This window comes from Drosophila rhopaloa, unplaced genomic scaffold (assembly GCF_018152115.1).
Source record: "Drosophila rhopaloa isolate 14029-0021.01 unplaced genomic scaffold, ASM1815211v1 contig_69, whole genome shotgun sequence".
In the NCBI taxonomy this organism is placed as follows: Eukaryota; Metazoa; Arthropoda; class Insecta; order Diptera; family Drosophilidae; genus Drosophila; species Drosophila rhopaloa.
The window spans coordinates 1,743,084-1,762,751 of record NW_025335166.1 but is presented as its reverse complement, the minus strand read 5'-3'; the positions used below and the strand labels follow the sequence as shown (position 1 = coordinate 1,762,751).

The following is a 19,668-nucleotide window of genomic DNA, read 5'->3' as shown; positions in this document are numbered from 1 at the left end:
ATAGAACTTTTTGAGGAGCGGTGCATACGGGTTTTTTTGTTCCGCGTCCATCGAAGATGTTCGACTTGGGCAAGACTTCATCGGGCTACCAATTCAGAATGATTAGTTAAAGTTGAGAGTTTGTTAAACAATTAAGCCCAGTCAATGGGAAATATTTTATTAGCTGAATTGAGCCTTACTGAGAAAACACCGAAAAATGTCTATTCAATATTTAATAATTAACCAATCAATTATTTTTTACGATTGTCTAACATTTTGACTTGTTTAACCATTTTAATATTTTGTTTTTTGCAGCATGAGTAAGATAAAAAGATTTCCATCGTTGGATTTTCATTTAAAGTATAAAAAAATTTATATTTTTTTTATTTGAAAACTTAAGTTAATGCTTATACAATTGTATAAATTAAAGCAAATTTCAAATCTTTTGGAAGGCACTGTTTTATTAAAAACTTCCATCTTTATGTTAATAACCGCATAAAGCTTTTTTCCAGAGTTGTCAACATATCCCACAGGGAGTGAGTGCTTCATTTTTGGGCTCCGAAAACTATGCTACGGACATTGTTATTCGCTGGTTAACACAATTAAGATTTTTTTGTGGACTCATTTGTGTACACAATAAAATATACATCTTATTAATTATACAGAGTCTGGAACAGTTTGCTTTGCATATCCGCGAAGCTCAGGCTTTTGGTTATATAAATACCGAAAAATGTTCAAGTGCTACTGAAAGCCATTTTCCTATCCAATAGCCAGTTTAGGAATACTTTCAAAGTGGACTAATTTGCATGCCAGACGCTTTTTATTATCAGCAACGTCTTGAATTAATTTTAAACCCAAATTGCATCAGCTTTTTAAGATATATAAATCCAAACTCGAGCATAGATTGTCATCAGTCTCAGAAGTTTTCTAGTCCGACAACCAAAACCAAATTAAAATGTTCAAGATCGTAAGTATTCCGTGAGGAGTTTCGGATAGTTCGCCGCCTAATCCTGGATTATCCTAGCTGCTTGTCTGCGCCCTTGCCGCCCTGGTGGTCGCCAACGAGAATGCCGAGGTCAAGGAGCTGGTCAACGATGTGAACCCCGATGGCTTCAACTCCAAGTTGGTCCTCGACAACGGAGTTGCCTCGTCGGCCACCGGCGATGTCCACGGAAACATCGACGGCGTCTTCGAGTGGCTTTCCCCCGAGGGTGTCCATGTGCGTGTGGCATACAAGGCCGACGAGAACGGATACCAGCCCCAGAGCGACCTGCTGCCCACTCCCCCACCAATCCCAGAGGCCATCCTCAAGGCCATCGCCTACATCCAGGCTAACCCCGGCAAGAACTAAGCGACTCAAGGATCGGAAACAGGCAGATTGAATTGCATTACTCTCACCTGCTGTTTTAGAACTATGAAAATGTTGTTATGGAATTCCAAATAAATTATAATTTGCAGTCTCAATCAAGGAAATGTGTTTTAAATAAGTTATTAGCAATTAGGCAGTCACAGAAAGGACTACGTTAAGCAAGACAATTGTTCAAAAAATAATTCACGAAATATATTTTTTAAGTTTAAGTAACGTTTTTAAAGTTTTTGTATCAGTTTTTTTTTATTTAACAATTTAAGCTAAGTTGAGAGTTTGACTAACAATGACTAACTTAATTGCAAAATTCCCGCGCACTGGCTGCGGTGGCCTTCGACTTGTATCAATTTATATTGACACAATTATTAAAAATGAACCAAAAATAATTTTTTTTAAAAGGGAAGTTTTTTGTCGTTTCCAAATAAAGTATGATTTAACAATTTTCCAAAATTTTCAAAAATAAGTAAAAGGAACGCTAATTGCCAGTACCCAAACTATCAGGTACCCTCTACTCTGTTAACCAATTTTAAAATAAATTTGACTTAGGCAGATAGCATCGGTAACTTTGTTGGCGCGCTAAAGCAAAAAGTCAAAAGCGTTTTCTATTTTGGAAAAGATATACGAAGGCATATTTGACTACCGTCTGCAGTGACGTCACCAATAAATATAAATTCCTTATAGGGTAGGAAACACTTCCTTTTACCTTAAAACCAAATTTTAAAATTAGTAAAACTTTTATTTGGTTAAATGTTTTAATGTGTTTATGCAGAATGCTTTTAAGTAAAAATTTTACTGCATACAATTGAAGTTTTTGAAAACTAATGTAAAAAAAATAAGTAACCGACTTAAATCAAGCTACAAATTGTTTTTTTACGAATCTTTCTAGCAGCGATCATAAAACTCTCTTTTTGACTCTAAACTTACTAATAAAATTCTTAATAGAAGTACAGTTTAAGCTCAAGGTAAAAATTAGGTAAGATTGAATAAATAAATACGCAAAACAAGAAAGAATCGTATAATTTTGTATCGAAATACTTGTGCCTGTTTTGAGTGTGACCGATTGGTTAAGACGTGGCGGTTGTTTTCAAGAAAATTGGCAAGTACCAAAAAAAACTTTTATTCACAAAACTATCTATATATATATAGTTAAGAGCGATTGTGTTCAAAAACATTAATATAATACATTCCGTTTAAGCTCTGAAACACAAGACCATCGACCATTCTTAAGAGAGAGAATATAAATAAGGGTAAGTATACCTTTTAAGAAATATTTGATTTGCTTTGATTATAAATCATTAAACAGCGATTTCTCTAAGATATTTGGGTTTTTGTATCCTTGCCTAGTCAAAAGTTTGCAACTCGTTGAAGGAGACGTCTCCGTCCCTATAAAGTATATATATTCTTGATCAGCATCACCAGGCGAGTTGATCTAACCATGTCCGTCTGTCAGGCTGACGTTTCTCCGCAACCTAATTTCTCTATTTTTATATTTGTATCCATTTTTCAAAAAAGTCTGCTTTCATTTGCATGTAGTAAATATGTATTACTATCATATTACTCCAATAGGAATAATCGAAAATAATAAAAAGAACACATTCGGCTTCAATCCGAAATATAGTAATTTTAAACATTTAATTTTATTTAAATCGCTAGAAAATCGATATAGCTTCATTGTTTTTAAGCATATACACATACACTCGATATTAAAATATTATATAATTTATTTAACAACTGTATAAACAAATATTAATATTTCAGCTTGGTTTAAGTACAACTTAAACTTGGTTTGAGTAGAAATAATACTTAATTTTATAGAAAAACGTTTTTAAATCAAGGATAATTCTTATGAGTAAAAAATTCTTGAAATAGGAAATTCAGAACAAAATTAGCATATTTCGAGCTCGACTGCCTTCCAAACCCGCTTTGACTAAGCTCAATCACATTCTTTTTTTCCCTGAGTGTAACAACATTTATTTCGAGTAAATATCTTTAACTAATTCAGATGTGTACCTCGAAATAAATAAGCCAGTTTACTAAAGTCAAGAAAGCATTTTTTTGTTAGATATACAAATTTATTAACAACAACAAAGATCGATATCTTAAATAATTAATTCTTTGAGCTCCAAAAAGTATGCTTGCAAAGGTTTCCGAAGAAAGTTATCCACCTAGTAGATCATAAATTATTACTGGCTTACATGTTTTCTTATAGGAGATTTAATGACCCTCTGTCTGGACTTCAATGGAAATGTTCTGGATAATGAATTAAAAGAATAGACAACAAACGATTTCGCAGTAGAGGTGGGCTTAACCTTTTCAAGTCAAATTATTCAGGGAATCTTTTAGAATAATTACGGTAGCAATTTGCATAGACCAGTGAAAGCAAAAAGAATGCAGCAGACGATTTTTATCGGCGCCAGCCATGTCACTTCCAACCTGTCCGAATAACCCAACGACGCTTATGCTGGCCGAAATGTTAATTAAAAACGGGTTGCATCAGCTTCGTGATTCGTGGGCCGCTTTGTGCGTATAAAAGGCGAAAATCGATCCCGAATCGGCATCAGTCTCACCAGGTCTCTAGTCTGACAATCAAACTAACTCACCATGTTCAAACTCGTAAGTATCTGGCGATCATTTTCGGACTTCAATGAGTAATCCCGGAATATCCTAGCTGCTTGTCTGCGCCCTTGCCGCCCTGGTGGCCGCCAACGAGAATGCCGAGGTCAAGGAGCTGGTCAACGATGTGAACCCCGATGGCTTCAACACCAAGGTGGTCCTCGACAATGGAGTGGCCTCCTCTGCCACCGGCGATGTCCACGGAAACATCGATGGCGTCTTCGAGTGGATTTCCCCCGAGGGCGAGCACGTCCGCGTCAGCTACAAGGCCGACGAGAACGGATACCAGCCCCAGAGCGACCTCCTGCCCACTCCCCCACCAATCCCAGAGGCCATCCTCAAGGCCATCGCCTACATCCAGGCCCATCCCAGCAAGGAATAAGCGATCGACACGACTAGGACCCAACTACGAACCGGAGGAGCCCTGCCCTCTAACCCTTAGAATTTAAACAGCATGCTGACTTAATAAGTTTGACTATCGAGTCGTGAAATAAATTCGATATTCTTTGGCAAAAAAGTATTTTAATTAGATCTCTAGCGGGAATACGAGTTGTTTTGGGTCCGCTGATTTATTTGGATCGAGACAATAAAATCGGTTCCCAAATGTCACGATCTGTCTGAATGCTGTTTGATTGATCTTAGCGAACAATAACCGGTCTAATTAGCGATTTACTAAGGGAGTAGCATCGCAACCGATTTTCGTGTTCAATTACTCCTCTGTTTCATTAGAATGACGCATACATTTTTTTGTTTCTCAACCTTAACATTGACATTTAGTTTTCCAAACATAGGTGTTCAAAAATTTGCACTTAGCAGGTTTCCTCAATTACTGTTTATGTGTGAGTTTACAAAATATTATGCAATAAAATAAAATCGAAACAGGTGATGATCTGGTTAAAATTAATCTTATTTAGCAGGTGGTGTGCTAATTAGGATTAATTATTATTCAAGTCAATATCTGCTCTTCAAAACCGTGAATTAGCTTTTGTAGCAAATCTATTTCTTTTAAAAATAAAAGTTATTATAATGAAAGTAAACAACTATTTTGTTATATATTAATATATTTTATAATTATTAATTTCTCTTAACCCAAAGGTTTTTATTCTGGCCCGTTTATTATGTATGGTTATTTTCTATTGTTTTGTTTATTAAAATAAATATATGATGACGCCAATCGCTCAACGTGCATGTTGAAAGTGACTCAAATGACTTTTCTGGACAACGTACTGACACAGAAGTGGACGACAAACCTCTGAGATTTGATAATACTCGTCAAAAGTTCTATTTAAGACTTAAATATTAGTTTGTCTTGGTAGAACGAAATTATATCACTTTCGCTTCATCAGTCAAATAAAATGATATCACTTTCGCTCCACCAGTCATGCTCGGAAACACATGTTCAACTTCTGATTCTCGGCCTCTGCACACATTATTTTTATTGGTAGTGTGAAATCCATTTTGTTGTGCAATAAAATAAAATCTAAGCTGAGGTTCGAAATGAATATTAATTAGCAGCGAATATGCATGCGAATTAACATGAACGGTTTGCCAAGTCAACTTTGATAATTTGCAGGGAAATAATAGCGAGAACTATGCCAAACAGGTTTGGACCAAACCCAGAAACGGGAATCGTCTAGAATGAAAAATAGGGCTTAAGTGCACAAAACGAAAAAGAAACATAAATTTAAAAATTTAATTGTTAAACTCTTAGTGTAAACCATTTTATTATTTTTGACTGGCCTATAGCGCAGTTTAATTTTATAATTTAAATGTTTGGTGCTGCCTTATAAAAGTTGCATCTTCCAGATCATCGCTTTCGCAACCTGATCTGAATGCCGTTTTCAGACTTGAGTGTGACTCGAATATTTAGTACTGGATCGTATTCGCTCTGTGGCACACAATCCTCGCGGGAATGGTCGTTGATTCCCGGGGGAAGTCCATCTACGGCCGGCAAGATTTCAAATCGTCGCACCAATTGGGAGAGCAGAGCCTTCATTTGGTACATGGCATATTTTTCAGCTGCAAACAGGTTAAAGTGAGTAAATAAATAGGGAAATCAACTATGTAGTTAAATCAACACCTACCAATGCAACGCCTTGGACCTGCACTAAATGGAACACTTTTGAAAGCCTCGATTCCCACATTGCCGCTGGCTTTCTCGAATCTCTCCGGGCGGAAAGTGCACGGATCGTCGAAATACTTTTCGTTGTAGCCCATGGCAATGAGGCACATGATCACCGTGGTGCGCTTGGCCACCTTGGTGCCATCTAAAAGGATTTGGTTTTATATCAACATATTCCGTCTTTCCAGACCCTACTTACTGATATCGATTGGCTTGCGATTGGTCCTGGCAATCAGCGGCACAGAAGGATACAGTCGCAGGGTTTCTCGAATGATCAGCTCGAGGTAGAACATCTGATCCAGGGAAACCAAGTCTGCCTCTCCTGATAAATTGCTGCCGAAGATGCGCTGCTGCTCCTCAAAGGCCTTTTGTTGAATCTCCGAGTGGCGGGATAGAGTGTACAGGGTGAAGGATACGGCGGCGGCAATGGGATCGTGGCCCTGAATAGGAAAATTTTAATACAATTAGAACACTAAGAGTCAATTTCTAATGTCAGGTTAAGGATCAAGATTATACGGTTATCATACGAATCTTTAAGGAATTCATACTACCAAACCTGAAAAAGAAAATAAGCTAACTTAACTTTGAACTATAAAATTGACACTGATTAAGAGTTTTCAGTTAGATAAACATACACCATATATTATCTAAAATCAAAACCTAACATGACATTGATTATATAATGCTTTATTTTTAAACAGTAAATGGCGCTGTAAATATATATACCCATTGGAGCAAAATATATCAAAACTGCAACCATTCCAAAGTACAAGTATTAAATAATGATTCCAAGAAAATTTTGAACTCTTGATTCCCTTTTCAATGAGTTTATTGATTATTTGACTTACGGTGAATATAAAGGTGGAAATTTCCTCGATAATCTCGCGTTCGCTAAGGGCTCGGCCATCTAGCTTGGCGGCCAGCAGAACGTCGAGGAAGGGTTTGTTTATTGGCTGCCCCTGCAGACTTGTGTTTTCCAGGGCCAACTTGTGCCGGCGTTGCGCAATAATCTACGAGGAGATAAACTGTTGATTCTTGAGCGAATTTCGCACCTCCCTGCACCAGAACTCACCCGATTCAGTTCGCTTCGGAGGAGCGAGAGGGCCCGGCGCTGCTTCATGTAGTAGGAGGTGAGTCGGAAGAGGGCGTCGAACCGCTTCACGATGCTGAAGGTGCGCTCCTGCACCACATCGCATAAGCTAGGAGACGGAGAGGAGGGGGGAGGGGCTTACAGAGCTTAATCCCTAGATTTCTGGCTTGAACTTACTCCTTGATGGCGCCATGCAAATCCGAGGGCTCTCCATTCAGCGAGCTACTGCCTTGGCCAGTCGCGTTTTCTGCGGATGAGGGGAAGGGGGGATTAAGAGCTGGTGAAAATTCGCTGCTTCAAGCAGGCTAAATGAACCCGAACGAATCCCGAACAATCTCAATAAATTACCAACGGTTAACAGGGAAATTCTTCAAATCATTTGCCTCACAATATCCAGCAGACTGTGTTGTATCGTCGAGGGCAAGTACCTCGACCGCGAAACTTTTCCGCCCGCACAATCTGCGGCACTTGTACCCATTTTCTATGCCATAAATCTTATTTATAAAACGTTCATAATAAATTACAAAAAATAAACGAGCGAAACGCCCGAAGTACCAAACTCGGCCCAAAAAAAAGAGGAAATGACAAATGTGTAAAGTTTGGCAATCGTACAGAGAGGAAATATAACTGTCATTAAACTACCAACACTATCTGGCATAATAAAATATTGTTTCGAATATTATGAGGGTTTTTTGAGCTCACCAACGTGACAATTAATTTTATATTTGGACTGTTCGGAATTTTTGAAATTTAGTTAATGCTGTTTTAAAATTTGTTGATATTACGGTTAAATTATACAACGATGGAGTATTTACTTTTCATTATGTTTAAATCTGACAAAAAGTTATTATATTTATTTATCTCAAAGATAAGAAATCATTAAAATGATTATATTTTCTCGCCGTGCATGCCGAATTTGCTTGCACAAAACTGTGCTGCTGGAGTGTAAGTATTTATCTGGGTAGCTCCGGGTTCGATTAACAAGTCCATCTGCACTTACCGCACACAATATCCAGGGTGCACTTGGCCACCAGCTCCTGGGCATCGAAGACTTCCTGAGTGACCGACAGTCCGTCCAGCTTCTGGACGAACTGCCCCCCGTCCGATGGACCACCCGCAGGTAGCCCTCGATGGCCGGCCGCTCGAAGGCGGGGACGTAGAGCTTCTGGTGCTTCAGCCAGCGGGCACCGGAACTGGTGAGCAGGCCATCCCCCAGCCAGGGTCTCAGGAAGGAGTACAGGTGCTCTTTGTACAGCAGCGAAGAACTTGACAAAATGTTCTGCAGGGCAAACACAATGAGTAGGGTGCTGTGTGGGGGATTTGGGGGCGGACTCACCTGAATTTCCGCCGGGTCGCTCAACATCATGTGGTACTGCAGGAAGACCAGAGAACGGAATCCCTGGAAATCATATTTCCGACAATATTGCAAGACCTTTTTGGGGTATTCTGCGAAAGACAAGAAGAGTTTTTGGGCAACGACCACTTTAATTAACAGCCTCAATTTTCTCGTTTGCAGAGCACTAAAGCTTGCAGTTAGTAGTTGCAATCCTCCATAAAGCCATACTGCCTGTTGCACATATCCATAAGTCCTGTTGTTTGCTCGGTTACTAAAAGTACTCGAAAATCAATTGGGCCTGATGCAGTTAAAGAAGAAAACTTATTAGGATTTATGCAGGCTCTTAAGAGGATGGAGAAGACAATTAAGGTTAATTAATAGCAGAAAAACAATTTGGCATTTATTAAGATACTTTTTTTTATCCTCGGACGGGCCATCTAAGCTGGCATAAAAATAATAAAGCAATAACAGCCAGATAACAATGTGCAGCTCTTGCCAGTCCGCCATGAATTGAAAAGCACCAGCCGAGCAGGGAGGCAGAATGATATCATCGAAAAGTATAGTGCACCAGCGCTTTTTCCCCAGGGCATTGTGCATTTGAAATGATTACTTCAGGCACGTGCAGGGAAGGGCGGAAAAACAAGACCGAATTTATTCAGCTGTGCGAGGGAAGGCACTTGGGAAATGCGCACAGAACTTGATGAAAGCTGTAGCAAATATTACAATAAATAAGTTGAGGAAATCAGGAACAATTCGAGATGAAATCCAAATGTGCAACTCAATACCAGCGGGAATTGAACGCATTGAAACGCGCAAATACCTAAGGTTCTGACGGATTCTATCAGAAACGACATACGGATTAAAGTTAAAGAGTTCATAAATATACTCAGGCTCTTCGATTGCTACTTACCGTCTGGCTTGAGGCCGAACTGAAAGAGATTGCCCACGAAGGGATATGGCGTGGGTCCTGGTATCATCTCCATAATGCCAGCCATGTGGTCTATGTAGTTGAATATCCTCACACCCTTGAACACCAAAATGGTGCCCAAAATGATGGCTATCGCTATCAGAAACATGATTCTGGTCAACTGTTCTCGTTCGCTATTCTATTCAGACTGGTTTGGCCCGTAACTTGTGCAGATTATTGGTCACCTATTTAATAGCCGATAACCCCTTCGATAGCTTATCTAACATTAGTTCTTTCATGTTTTTTTTTGTGAATTTGCCATCGATACAAACAACTTTATCAATACCATAATTAACATAGTGCCCAATTGCCGCCCATAATTGATAAATTTAATTATATTGGGCTACCTGCTTGGAGTGGATTGACTCACTGAAGTGATGACGTGTGGGTCTAAAGGCTGATTTAGAATGGCTTGATAATAAACAATGGTTAATCGGCTGTTAATAATATACCATATATAGAAGTAGTCAGAACTTTTGACAGATAAGAGTGTGTAAAAATTAGCCTTAGACATAATTCAGTCGAAGAGGGTTTTAAATACATTAAACGTTCTCCGCATGTAAAACGCTCAATAATTATTTAACTTAGACAATATCTTACTATCAGGCTTAAGGTCAAACTTAAATAGATATGGCTTGGATCTATGTGACCTATCTATTTAATTATTTGAACATCTTAAAACCAAAAAAATTATGGCCAAAATCACAGCAATGTCTATCAAAGACATTTTCGGACGTTGATGCACTATAATCAACACTAACAAGTGGCCCTTAAGACATCAAGCTCTGTTTGTTAAGAGCGGAAGATAAGATAAAATTGATGCTTTTGAGATTGGCAAAGAGTCGGTCGAGGAAATAAAATGGTATTTTATTACAGTCAATACACAATACTCTGTAAGGTTCAGGCATGTTATAGTTATACAATTACTTAAAGAAAGAATAATTCTACACACACAGAGAAGTTTAGTCGACCTAAAAATTAGGGACTACTACCCTTGCCAATACAAGTAATGCCAAAGTAATGCTACTTTTTTGTAGACTTCTAGACTTCTACTAGAGTAAGGTGATAATATTTGGCGGCGTAGAGCAAATAGTAAACAAATATTTTTATACCCTTGCAGAGGGTATTATAATTTTGGTCAAAAGTGTGCAACGCAGTGAAGGAGACATCTCCGACCCTATAAAGTATATATATTCTTGATCAGGATCACCTCCTGAGTTGATATAGCCATGTCCGTCTGTCCGTCTGTCTGTTTCTACGCAAACTAGTCTCTCAGTTTTACAATTTTACAAAAAAACAAGAAAGGAAAGCTAACTTCGGGCGGAGCCGAAGTTGAAATACCCTTGCAGAATATTCTGCAAATTATATTCTCCAAAATTATTCATATGATGCCTTCTTAATACTCATAAAAAATTCCAACTTCCTAACTTAACAAACACCAAAGTTATGGCATTTCCGATCAATCAGTTATATGGCAGCTATAAGATATAGTCGGCCGATCCTTATGAAATTTGGTAGGTCGGATTAATTGGCCAAATATAAAACCCATAGAAAATCCTAACTTCCTAACTTTACAAACACCAAAGTTATGGCATTTCCGATCAATCAGTTATATAGCAGCTATAGGATATAGTCGGCCGATCCTTATGAAATTTGGTACGTCGGATTGATTGGCCAAATATAAAACCCATAGATGGTCCCAACTTCCTAACTTAGCAAACAGCAGAGTTATGGCATTTCCGATCGTTCAGTTATATGGCAGCTATATGATATAGTCGCCCGATCTTGCTCGTTCCGACTTATATACTACCTGCAAAAGAAAGACAACTTTTGGGAAAGTTTTAAGCAGATAGCTTTAAAACTAAGGGACTAGTTTGCGTAGAAACGGACGGACGGACAGCCGGACGGACAGACGGACAGACGGACGGGCAGACGGACGTACAGACGGACATGGCTAGATCGACTCTCCTGGTGATGCTGATCAAGAATATATGTACTTTATAGGGTCGGCAATGTCTCCTTCACTGCGTTGCAAACTTTTGACTGAAATTATAATACCCTCTGCAAGGGTATAAAAATAAATTAACAAAATATAATAATTATGGTTTATGATCATTTTGTCCTATCTGCATTAGAATGTAAAAACCAAGTAAAGTGTATATTTACATTCTGCCCTAAGTATGTTACAGCTTTTTGCCGATAAGCTAATAATGAATGGCATTTTTTTAGGAATTTTGTTTTTGGGGTTCTTTGCACTCTCTTATCGTTTCAAAAGAGAGACGATTAAAACTCTCTGTTGACAAAATATATGGTTTTGGTTATGCGCCTCATATTGTTTACTTTTTTCGTAGTGTAGTTTTAACCGAGCAAATGCTTTGTTTTTGTTTGGTTCTAATTTTTGTAGTTGGTATATGAGTAAATTTAAATTTTATAGTTTTGCATGCAACTATGCCTCTTTTACTGATTGAACTGATTAAAACCTTATCTCTTAAAAACCTGCTTTCAAATTGACCAGTCACGCTGAAACCACATAAATATTTACTTATATTCGGGAGTCTTTTGTTGGATCAGAGAAGCGGCTGGGAAAAGAGAGGGAGAATCTAAGGAGACGGCAGACGACGCTCGTATTTAAGCCTTGGCGCGCCCAGTGAAACTCTCATACTCCGCGTGTTTTGTGAACTCGGCGGTTGTTTCGGTACTCGCGTTCGAAAATGTGGCTTGTGTTGTATGTTTTTCTGGCCTTGCCGCTGCTGGTGGTCGCCTATTTGGAGTTGACCACGTTCCGCCGGAGAAGAGTGCTGAACAAGCTCAAAGGCCCCAGCGGCCTGCCCCTCGTGGGAAACGCCCATCAAATGGGCAAGAATCCCTCAGGTGGGTTTTCCTTAAATGTCCGTGGCAAAAAACGGATTGAATACTCCCGAAATCACCCATCTCGAATAGCGTTGTGACTGAGGTAAGTGCGCTCCGAGTTGACTCAGCGGCAACGCTATTCCAGTTAGGTTGTTTTGGGTCAGCGACTTTACGACCGGAAGGTTAGGGTGCTAACTATCAGTTAATGGGGCTACTGCCACTTAAAGATCTAGGCTAATCGTAGCCTAGGTCTAGAATTTGGCAGATAACACAGAGACTTTGATTTGTGTTGCGTAATTTACACCTTACGTTTTCCAAGCTGACATGCATTGGAATCGCGTGTCAAAAACAAACAATGAAAACCTTTGGAATACACTTGTGGCATACTGATAGTGAATCGCGATCCGCCTACTAATGTGTTTATCTTACGTCTATACAGAAATTCTCGACCAGGTTTTCGCCTGGTGGCATCAGTTTGGCAGAGACAATTTTGTCTTCTGGATAGGCACATATTCCAATGTGTTGGTCACTAGTTCCAAGTATATGGAGGTGAGTTTGAAGGATTTTTCAATTGTCATGATGACTATTTGACTTTCCTCTTTTTTTAGTTCATACTCAGCAGTCAGACGCTGATCACAAAGTCCGACATTTATCAACTAACCCATCCTTGGTTGGGACTTGGTCTTTTGACCAGTACTGGCAGCAAATGGCACAAGCACCGCAAGATGATCACCCCAGCCTTCCACTTCAACATCCTGCAGGACTTCCATGAGGTGATGAACGAGAACTCAAACAAATTCATCAATCACCTCAAGAAGGTGGCTGCCGGGGACAATATCTTCGACTTCCAGGATCAGGCTCACTATCTTACCTTGGACGTTATATGCGACACTGCCATGGGTGTCTCCATCAATGCCATGGAAAACCACACCTCCTCCATTGTTCAGGCTTTTAAGGAGTAAGTTTTAGACGGATTTTAAGCTCATGTCGTCCTACAACTGCTGTATCTTTCACAGCATGTGCTACATAATCAACATGCGAGCCTTCCATCCCCTGAAGCGCAATGAGCTGCTGTACCGACTGGCCCCCGATTACCCTGCCTACAGAAAGACTCTCAACACCCTTCAGGACTTTACCAACGACATCATCGAAAAGCGAATTGCGGCCCACAAATCGGGAGCACTGTCGACCAGCCAAGGTGATGAGTTTACGCGCAAGAAAATGGCATTTTTGGATACCCTGCTCTCGTCCACAATCGATGGTCGCCCCCTGACTTCCAAGGAGCTGTACGAAGAGGTCTCAACTTTCATGTTCGAGGGACACGATACCACCACTTCCGGAGTGGGCTTCGCAGTCTACTTGTTGTCCAGACATCAAGACGAACAGGTTACACAATATCATTAGACGAGAAATGTGTAAACACTTAACCGCTCTACTTTGTTCCACAGCGCAAACTATTTGAGGAGCAACGCGAGATAATGGGTGATTCTGAATTGGGACGCGATGCAACCTACCAGGAAATTTCTCAAATGAAATACTTGGATCTGTTCATCAAAGAGGCCCAGCGTGTTTATCCCAGTGTACCCTTTATTGGACGATTTACGGACAAGGATTATGTGATTGGTAAACATTGTTATATTCCATTAAATAACTCTCAATGACGTAGTTTCTCCATAGATGGCGATCTCGTGCCCAAGGGCACCACACTCAACTTGGGTCTCGTAGTACTGGGCTACAACGACAAAGTGTTCAAGGATCCCCACAAATTCCGACCAGAACGCTTTGAGCTGGAGAAACCAGGACCCTTTGAGTATGTGCCCTTCAGTGCCGGTCCACGAAACTGTATTGGCCAGAAGTTCGCTCTGCTGGAGATCAAGACCGTGGTGTCGAAGATCATTCGCAATTTCGAGGTGCTACCTGCCCTGGATGAGCTTGTTTCTAAGGATGGCTACATAAATACTACCCTGGGACTCCCTCCTGCTGAGAGGAAGAAGCGAGACGCCCATCGCCACAAATACGATCCGATTCTGTCCGCTGTGCTGACTCTGAAATCTGAAAATGGTCTGCATCTTAGGATGAAAGAGCGGCACTAAAGATAAACAAACGTTATCGATCTCGAAGAGAGCTCAGCTCTTTGTTAAGTTTGGTGCTTAAAATTAGTTTACTTCTTTTTTGTCACATTTTAAATATAATATTCCCGCAGAAACAATTAATAATAAACTGTTAATCAGGGGAAGTAAAACAAATACAAATAATAAAAAAAACAAACCTTCAATAACATGTTTTACAATCTGGACTATCCAGATGACGAAATTAAAAATCAAGACCTAAGCGTGAAAGTAGGGTTCAATAGACAACTCTAACTTCTTAACACGAGATTAGTACGAAGCAAGTCATGCTGAAAGCATAGAAATCTTTTCTCTGGTTTGGCGGAGAATATTTCTTCATAGGCCGTTTGAGAGATTCCAAGTGCGAGAAGCTGAGAACTATGTGCCGCGATTCGTTGGAGTATTAAAGCAGAGTGTCTCCCACCTTTCACTCAATTCCGATTCACTCGCTGCACCGATCGGTTGTCTGCGGTCGCGTTCGAAAATGTGGATAATACTGTGCGCTGTCATTAGCCTTCCGCTGCTTTTGGTGGCCTATTTCGAGTTCGGGTCACTGCGTCGAAAACGAATGCTAAACAAGTTCCAGGGGCCAAGAATGCTGCCCGTGGTGGGCAATGCCCATCAGATGGGGAAGACTCCCACAGGTGAATGCAATGCGCAGTTGTGTAATCTAGACGAATTTTATTATGTCTGGCATCTTAGTTCGCTGGGGATCAAAGTCCCCTTTAGATACCATCAAGCCCTGGGCGTGTGATAACTTAGTAATTCTGTGCAGTGATGACAATGGCACTAATCTGGCCATACTAATCAGACTTATAGTGAGACGAAAAGTTAAATTACTGTCGCTGAAATTAGTTCTAACTCACATGTAAAAACTAATCAATAATACACAAAGCAAAGCATTTGCATTAAACATTGTAACTATTGAGTGTGCAATACTATTAGCTTTTATAATATGTTCTATCCTTAGAAATTTTAAACCGATTTTTTGACTGGTGGCATGAGTATAACAAGGATAATTTTCGATACTGGATAGGCTTCTATTCAAATATTATGGTCACAAGTCCCAAGTACATGGAAGTGAGTTTTTCTTGTAAATATCACAAATGGCACTCAAAATATAATGGATGTTCAAAAAAGTTTATACTCAGCAGCCAGACACTGATATCCAAGTCTGATGTCTACGATCTGACGCATCCGTGGTTGGGACTTGGGCTTTTGACCAGTACTGGCAGCAAATGGCACAAGCACCGCAAGATGATCACTCCTGCTTTCCACTTCAACATCCTGCAGGACTTCCATGAGGTGATGAACGAAAACTCCAGCAAGTTCATCGATCACTTGAGGAAGGTGGCGGCAGGAGACAATATATTTGATTTCCAGGAGGAGACTCACTATTTTACCTTGGATGTTATCTGCGACACTGCCATGGGTGTGTCTATAAATGCCATGGAAAACCGAAGCGCTTCCGTTGTGCAGGCCTTCAAGGAGTAAGTAATGGGTAATCTGTTAAATCCACGCTGTAAAGACGCTGTACTATCAGACTTTTAATTTATTTACCCGCTTAGCATGTGCTACAACATTAAGATGAGAGCCTTTAATCCGTGGAAGCGTAATGAAACTCTCTACCGCTTGGCTCCTGAATATCCAGCCTATAGAAGGACTCTAAGAACCCTGCAGGACTTCACCAATGAGATAATTGCAAAGCGAATTAAAGCTCGAAACTCAGTTGCTGAGTCCAACAGCCAAGATGATGAGTTCTCCCGCAAGAAGATGGCCTTTCTGGATACTCTATTTTCGTCCACAGTGGATGGACGTCCATTGACTTCGCAAGAGCTTTATGAAGAAGTTTCCACATTTATGTTCGAGGGGCACGACACAACTACATCTGGAGTTGGGTTTGCAGTATATCTGCTCTCCAGACATCAAGATGAGCAGGTGATCTATTTTCGACGTTAGTTTTAAGTCCAAGTCATCTTAATGATTGTTTTTTCTTTACAGAAAAAATTATTTAACGAACAATGCGAAGTGATGGGTGATTCTGGACTGAGTCGAGATGCCACCTTCCAGGAAATTTCCCAAATGAAATATTTGGATTTGTTCATTAAGGAGGCCCAACGTCTTTATCCGAGTGTGCCTTTCATTGGTCGCTTTACGGAGAAAGATTATGTGATTGGTAAGATTATTAAAATTAAGTTTTCCTATAGCGTTAACCACGATAAATTTTTAGATGGCGACATTGTGCCGAAAGGCACAACCTTAAACTTGGGTCTTCTGATGCTAGGCTACAATGATAGTGTCTTCAAGGATCCCCACAAATTCCGACCAGAACGCTTTGATCTGGAGAAACCTGGACCCTTTGAGTATGTGCCCTTCAGTGCCGGTCCACGAAACTGTATTGGCCAGAAGTTCGCTCTGCTGGAGATCAAGACCGTGGTGTCGAAGATCATTCGCAACTTCGAGGTATTGCCTGCTCTGGATGAGCTAGTTTCCAAGGACGGTTATGTAAGCACGACACTGGGTCTTCCTCCTGCGGAGAAGAAGAAGCGCGATGCGCATATCCATAAATACGATCCGGTTTTGTCGGCTGCAATGACTCTGAAGTCTGAGAATGGTCTACACCTGCGCATGAAGCAGAGGCGTTAAATGCTGCTCTTTGAGATAAGTAAGCAGCACACTTTTAGGCACATAACTATTTTGAATTTTGTTAAATACATGTATAATTTACATTTTGTATAAGGTCGCTACTTTATTGGCTCTTATTTGAATAAAATTAGCTTAGACTGCCACAAGAACGGTGCCCACATAGGGATTGGCCACGAACTCCGAAGGCTTGATGACATCGCCATCGATGTACTGCGAGCTTAGGGAAGTGGTGATGACCTCCGCCTGGGTGCCCAAAGAATAGTACTTGGTCAGGTCCAGGGTCTTTGAGGTGCTGCCCAAGTTGAGAACGATCACATAGAGATCGCTATCGGTCTTTTGTCTGGTTAAGAGGGAAATAGTTACCAATCGATCTATTGTCAGTAGGTTTTTTACACTCACCGAGAGTAGATGATCACATCGTCGTCGATGGCTTGAATGTTGAGCTCACCCTGGCGGAAGGAAGGCTCCTTGCGGACTCGCACCAGTTTCTTGAAGATCTGCAGGTGAGATCGGGGAGCGCGCAGCTGCTGCAAGGCGTTGTTGGTCTTGTAGTCGTCGGACACTGGCAGCCAGGTGTGATCGGCACTGGTGAATCCTGCAATGCAAATAGGACCAAGTTCGTTATTATAATTAATACTATTGAAAAAAAAAAACGATATCAGCGCTACTTATAAATCCTTCTTTCTTATGCAACCCGGAAAGAGGTTGGCATCTAAAGTCTACAATCTAATAAAACACTTGTCTGTTCTACGTACATAAGATAATCATAATCAAAGTGTGACAAATAAATGTCTTATCAGAATATACCAACCAACTACTCTAACGGAGTGTCAAAATATGGAATTTAATTGATTACTAATTATTTTTATACGCACTGGGTTAGAAGTATTACTTTCACATAAGTTAATATTCAAAAGAAAATTAAGCAATTAGCTTTTACGTTTCGTAGTTTAAATCTTAAGAGTATAATCGTGTTTTGAAACAATAAAAAGATCATTGGCCTTACCTGCTTTGGAAGAGGCGTCCCACTGGTAGGGCGAGCGCTCCGGGTCCCTCGAGCGTTCGTAGTAGTTGTCCGGGTCGGAGTTGCAGGCGTTGGGGTCCACGGTGTCCTCCCAGCTGATCCAGACGTCGGTCATGCCCAGCTCCTCGCCGTTGTAGGTGACCGCGTGACCGGGCAGCGTCTGCAGCAGGATGTTGATGAGGTCGGTGCGCTGGACACCGAATCGGGAGGCCACGCGCTTGTTGTCGTGGTTGCCCAGCACCCAGTTGGCGTACACACCGGCGGGCATGGCGTCCATCCACTTTTTGATGTGGTCCACGTAGTCCCCGGCCTTCGAGGCGTTGTTGATGCTCGTGAGGAAGTCGAAGTTGAAGGGAATGTGGGAGCCGTTCCGCACCCCGTTGCCGTAGTAGCTGATGATGTTGTCGAAGCTGGTGTACGCCTCCGTCATCAGCAGCCTCTTGTCTCCGCCGTGGGTCTCATGGAACTCGTCGACCAGCTCTCGCCACTGGTACACCATGTCCAGGGTCTCCGGCTGGTCCTGCGTGTAGATGTGCTGCGTGTAGCAGTGGTCGTCCGGATCCGGGCAGCTCACAGAGTCGTTGGTCAGCGGCTCGTCCGGATACTGGTTGTAGCGATCGAGGTCCACCTCGAACAGGTAGGGCACGGCGTCGATACGAAACCCGGAGACGCCCTTGCCCAGCCAGAAGCGGATCACGTTCTTCATCTCCTCGACCACGGCCGGGTTGCGGTAGTTGAGGTCGGCCTGCTGAATGGCGAACTGGTGGAGGTAGTACTGCTGGCGCACCTCGTTCCACTCCCACGCGCTGTAGCGGAACTCGGAGTTCCAATTGCTCGGCGGTTCCCGCTCTCCGGTCTCGTTGTTGATCTTGCCGTCGTGCCAGATGTAGAAGTCCTTGTAGGTGGGGTCGCTGTCCACCGACTTGGTGAACCACTCGTTCTGGTCGCTCGAGTGGTTGGGCACAAAGTCCAGGATGATCCTAATGCCCACCTCCTTGGCCTTGGCGATCATGCGCTCGAAGTCCTCCATGGTCCCGTACTCCGGCTGGATCGTGTAGAAGTCCGAGATGTCGTAGCCGAAGTCCACCATCGGGGACTTGAAGATGGGCGACAGCCAGGTGGCCGTGAAGCCGATGTCCTTCAGATACTGCAGCTTCTCGGTGACCCCGTTCAGGTCGCCGATGCCGTCCCCATCGGAGTCCCGGAAGGAGCGCGGGTAGATCTGGTAGTAGTTTCCACTCTCCCACCACTCGGTGGCTCCCACGAAGCCAACTATGGCCAGAAATAGGCACGCAGCTGATTGCGGGCGCATTTTGTTAGATTTTGTTCGGACTGGGGAGCTGACAGCTGCCTTTTATACCGGGCGATAAGGTGGCTCCTATCGAGATCTGACCACTTGGAGTGCCCATTTGGATTGCTGTGCAAATAGCTCACATGAGTTCTCAGGGTGCTCAATTCAGCGAACCAAAACTGTCATTGTTTTCGTACTCCCAGCGAAGCTTTACGTAAAGCGATTAACCCGCTCCCAAATGGCTTTTGATTGCTGGAAAAATACCGATGTTCGAGC

The 19,668-nt window shown here is 41.6% G+C and overlaps 5 protein-coding genes across 5 annotated transcripts; 3 read left to right on the top strand and 2 right to left on the bottom strand.

Annotated features, from left to right (window-relative positions):
- The first annotated feature begins 934 nt into the window (after positions 1 to 934).
- LOC108037997 (larval cuticle protein 3) lies at positions 935 to 1,330 on the top strand. Its single transcript, XM_017114678.1, has 2 exons — positions 935 to 946; positions 1,004 to 1,330. Exons 1-2 carry the CDS (start codon positions 935 to 937, stop codon positions 1,328 to 1,330), a joined length of 339 nt encoding a protein of 112 aa, XP_016970167.1.
- A 2,581-nt stretch (positions 1,331 to 3,911) lies between these two features.
- LOC108037989 (larval cuticle protein 4) lies at positions 3,912 to 4,458 on the top strand. Its single transcript, XM_017114669.1, has 2 exons — positions 3,912 to 3,958; positions 4,014 to 4,458. The coding sequence occupies exons 1-2, from the start codon at positions 3,947 to 3,949 to the stop codon at positions 4,338 to 4,340; spliced, it is 339 nt and encodes a 112-aa protein (XP_016970158.1). The 5' UTR covers positions 3,912 to 3,946; the 3' UTR covers positions 4,341 to 4,458.
- A 1,269-nt stretch (positions 4,459 to 5,727) lies between these two features.
- On the bottom strand, positions 5,728 to 9,612 carry LOC108037980 (probable cytochrome P450 4ad1). Its single transcript, XM_017114661.2, is given in 10 exon segments — positions 5,728 to 5,977; positions 6,043 to 6,225; positions 6,280 to 6,520; positions 6,929 to 7,090; positions 7,153 to 7,279; positions 7,348 to 7,417; positions 8,171 to 8,272; positions 8,275 to 8,449; positions 8,507 to 8,616; positions 9,417 to 9,612. Coding segments are annotated over 10 exon segments (1,548 nt in total). The 5' UTR covers positions 9,583 to 9,612; the 3' UTR covers positions 5,728 to 5,765.
- Positions 9,613 to 12,164: 2,552 nt separating this feature from the next.
- On the top strand, positions 12,165 to 17,167 carry LOC108038055. Its single transcript, XM_017114769.2, has 12 exons — positions 12,165 to 12,344; positions 12,763 to 12,872; positions 12,932 to 13,281; positions 13,340 to 13,709; positions 13,772 to 13,946; positions 14,001 to 14,412; positions 14,774 to 15,075; positions 15,402 to 15,511; positions 15,572 to 15,921; positions 16,000 to 16,369; positions 16,433 to 16,607; positions 16,662 to 17,167. Exons 1-12 carry the CDS (start codon positions 12,185 to 12,187, stop codon positions 17,075 to 17,077), a joined length of 3,300 nt encoding a protein of 1,099 aa, XP_016970258.2. The 5' UTR covers positions 12,165 to 12,184; the 3' UTR covers positions 17,078 to 17,167.
- On the bottom strand, positions 17,155 to 19,438 carry LOC108038039 (maltase A1). The gene is made up of 3 exons (XM_017114748.1): positions 18,084 to 19,438; positions 17,477 to 17,672; positions 17,155 to 17,417 (listed from the first exon to the last, which is right to left on the bottom strand). Exons 1-3 carry the CDS (start codon positions 19,411 to 19,413, stop codon positions 17,210 to 17,212), a joined length of 1,734 nt encoding a protein of 577 aa, XP_016970237.1. The 5' UTR covers positions 19,414 to 19,438; the 3' UTR covers positions 17,155 to 17,209.
- Positions 19,439 to 19,668: the final 230 nt, after the last annotated feature.

What these genes read in the sequence shown, in the direction of transcription:
- LOC108038055 (XM_017114769.2), top strand. Translation starts at nt 12,185, where the DNA reads ATGTGGCTTGTGTTGTATGTTTTTCTGGCCTTGCCGCTGCTGGTGGTC. An exon ending in GGACAAGGATTATGTGATTG is followed by an intron (nt 13,947 to 14,000) that starts GTAAACATTGTT and finishes GTTTCTCCATAG; the next exon opens with ATGGCGATCTCGTGCCCAAG. An exon ending in GGAGAAAGATTATGTGATTG is followed by an intron (nt 16,608 to 16,661) that starts GTAAGATTATTA and finishes ATAAATTTTTAG; the next exon opens with ATGGCGACATTGTGCCGAAA.
- LOC108038039 (XM_017114748.1), bottom strand. Translation starts at nt 19,413, where the DNA reads ATGCGCCCGCAATCAGCTGCGTGCCTATTTCTGGCCATAGTTGGCTTC. An exon ending in GGACGCCTCTTCCAAAGCAG is followed by an intron (nt 17,673 to 18,083) that starts GTAAGGCCAATG and finishes TTTGCATTGCAG; the next exon opens with GATTCACCAGTGCCGATCAC. An exon ending in GATGTGATCATCTACTCTCG is followed by an intron (nt 17,418 to 17,476) that starts GTGAGTGTAAAA and finishes CCTCTTAACCAG; the next exon opens with ACAAAAGACCGATAGCGATC.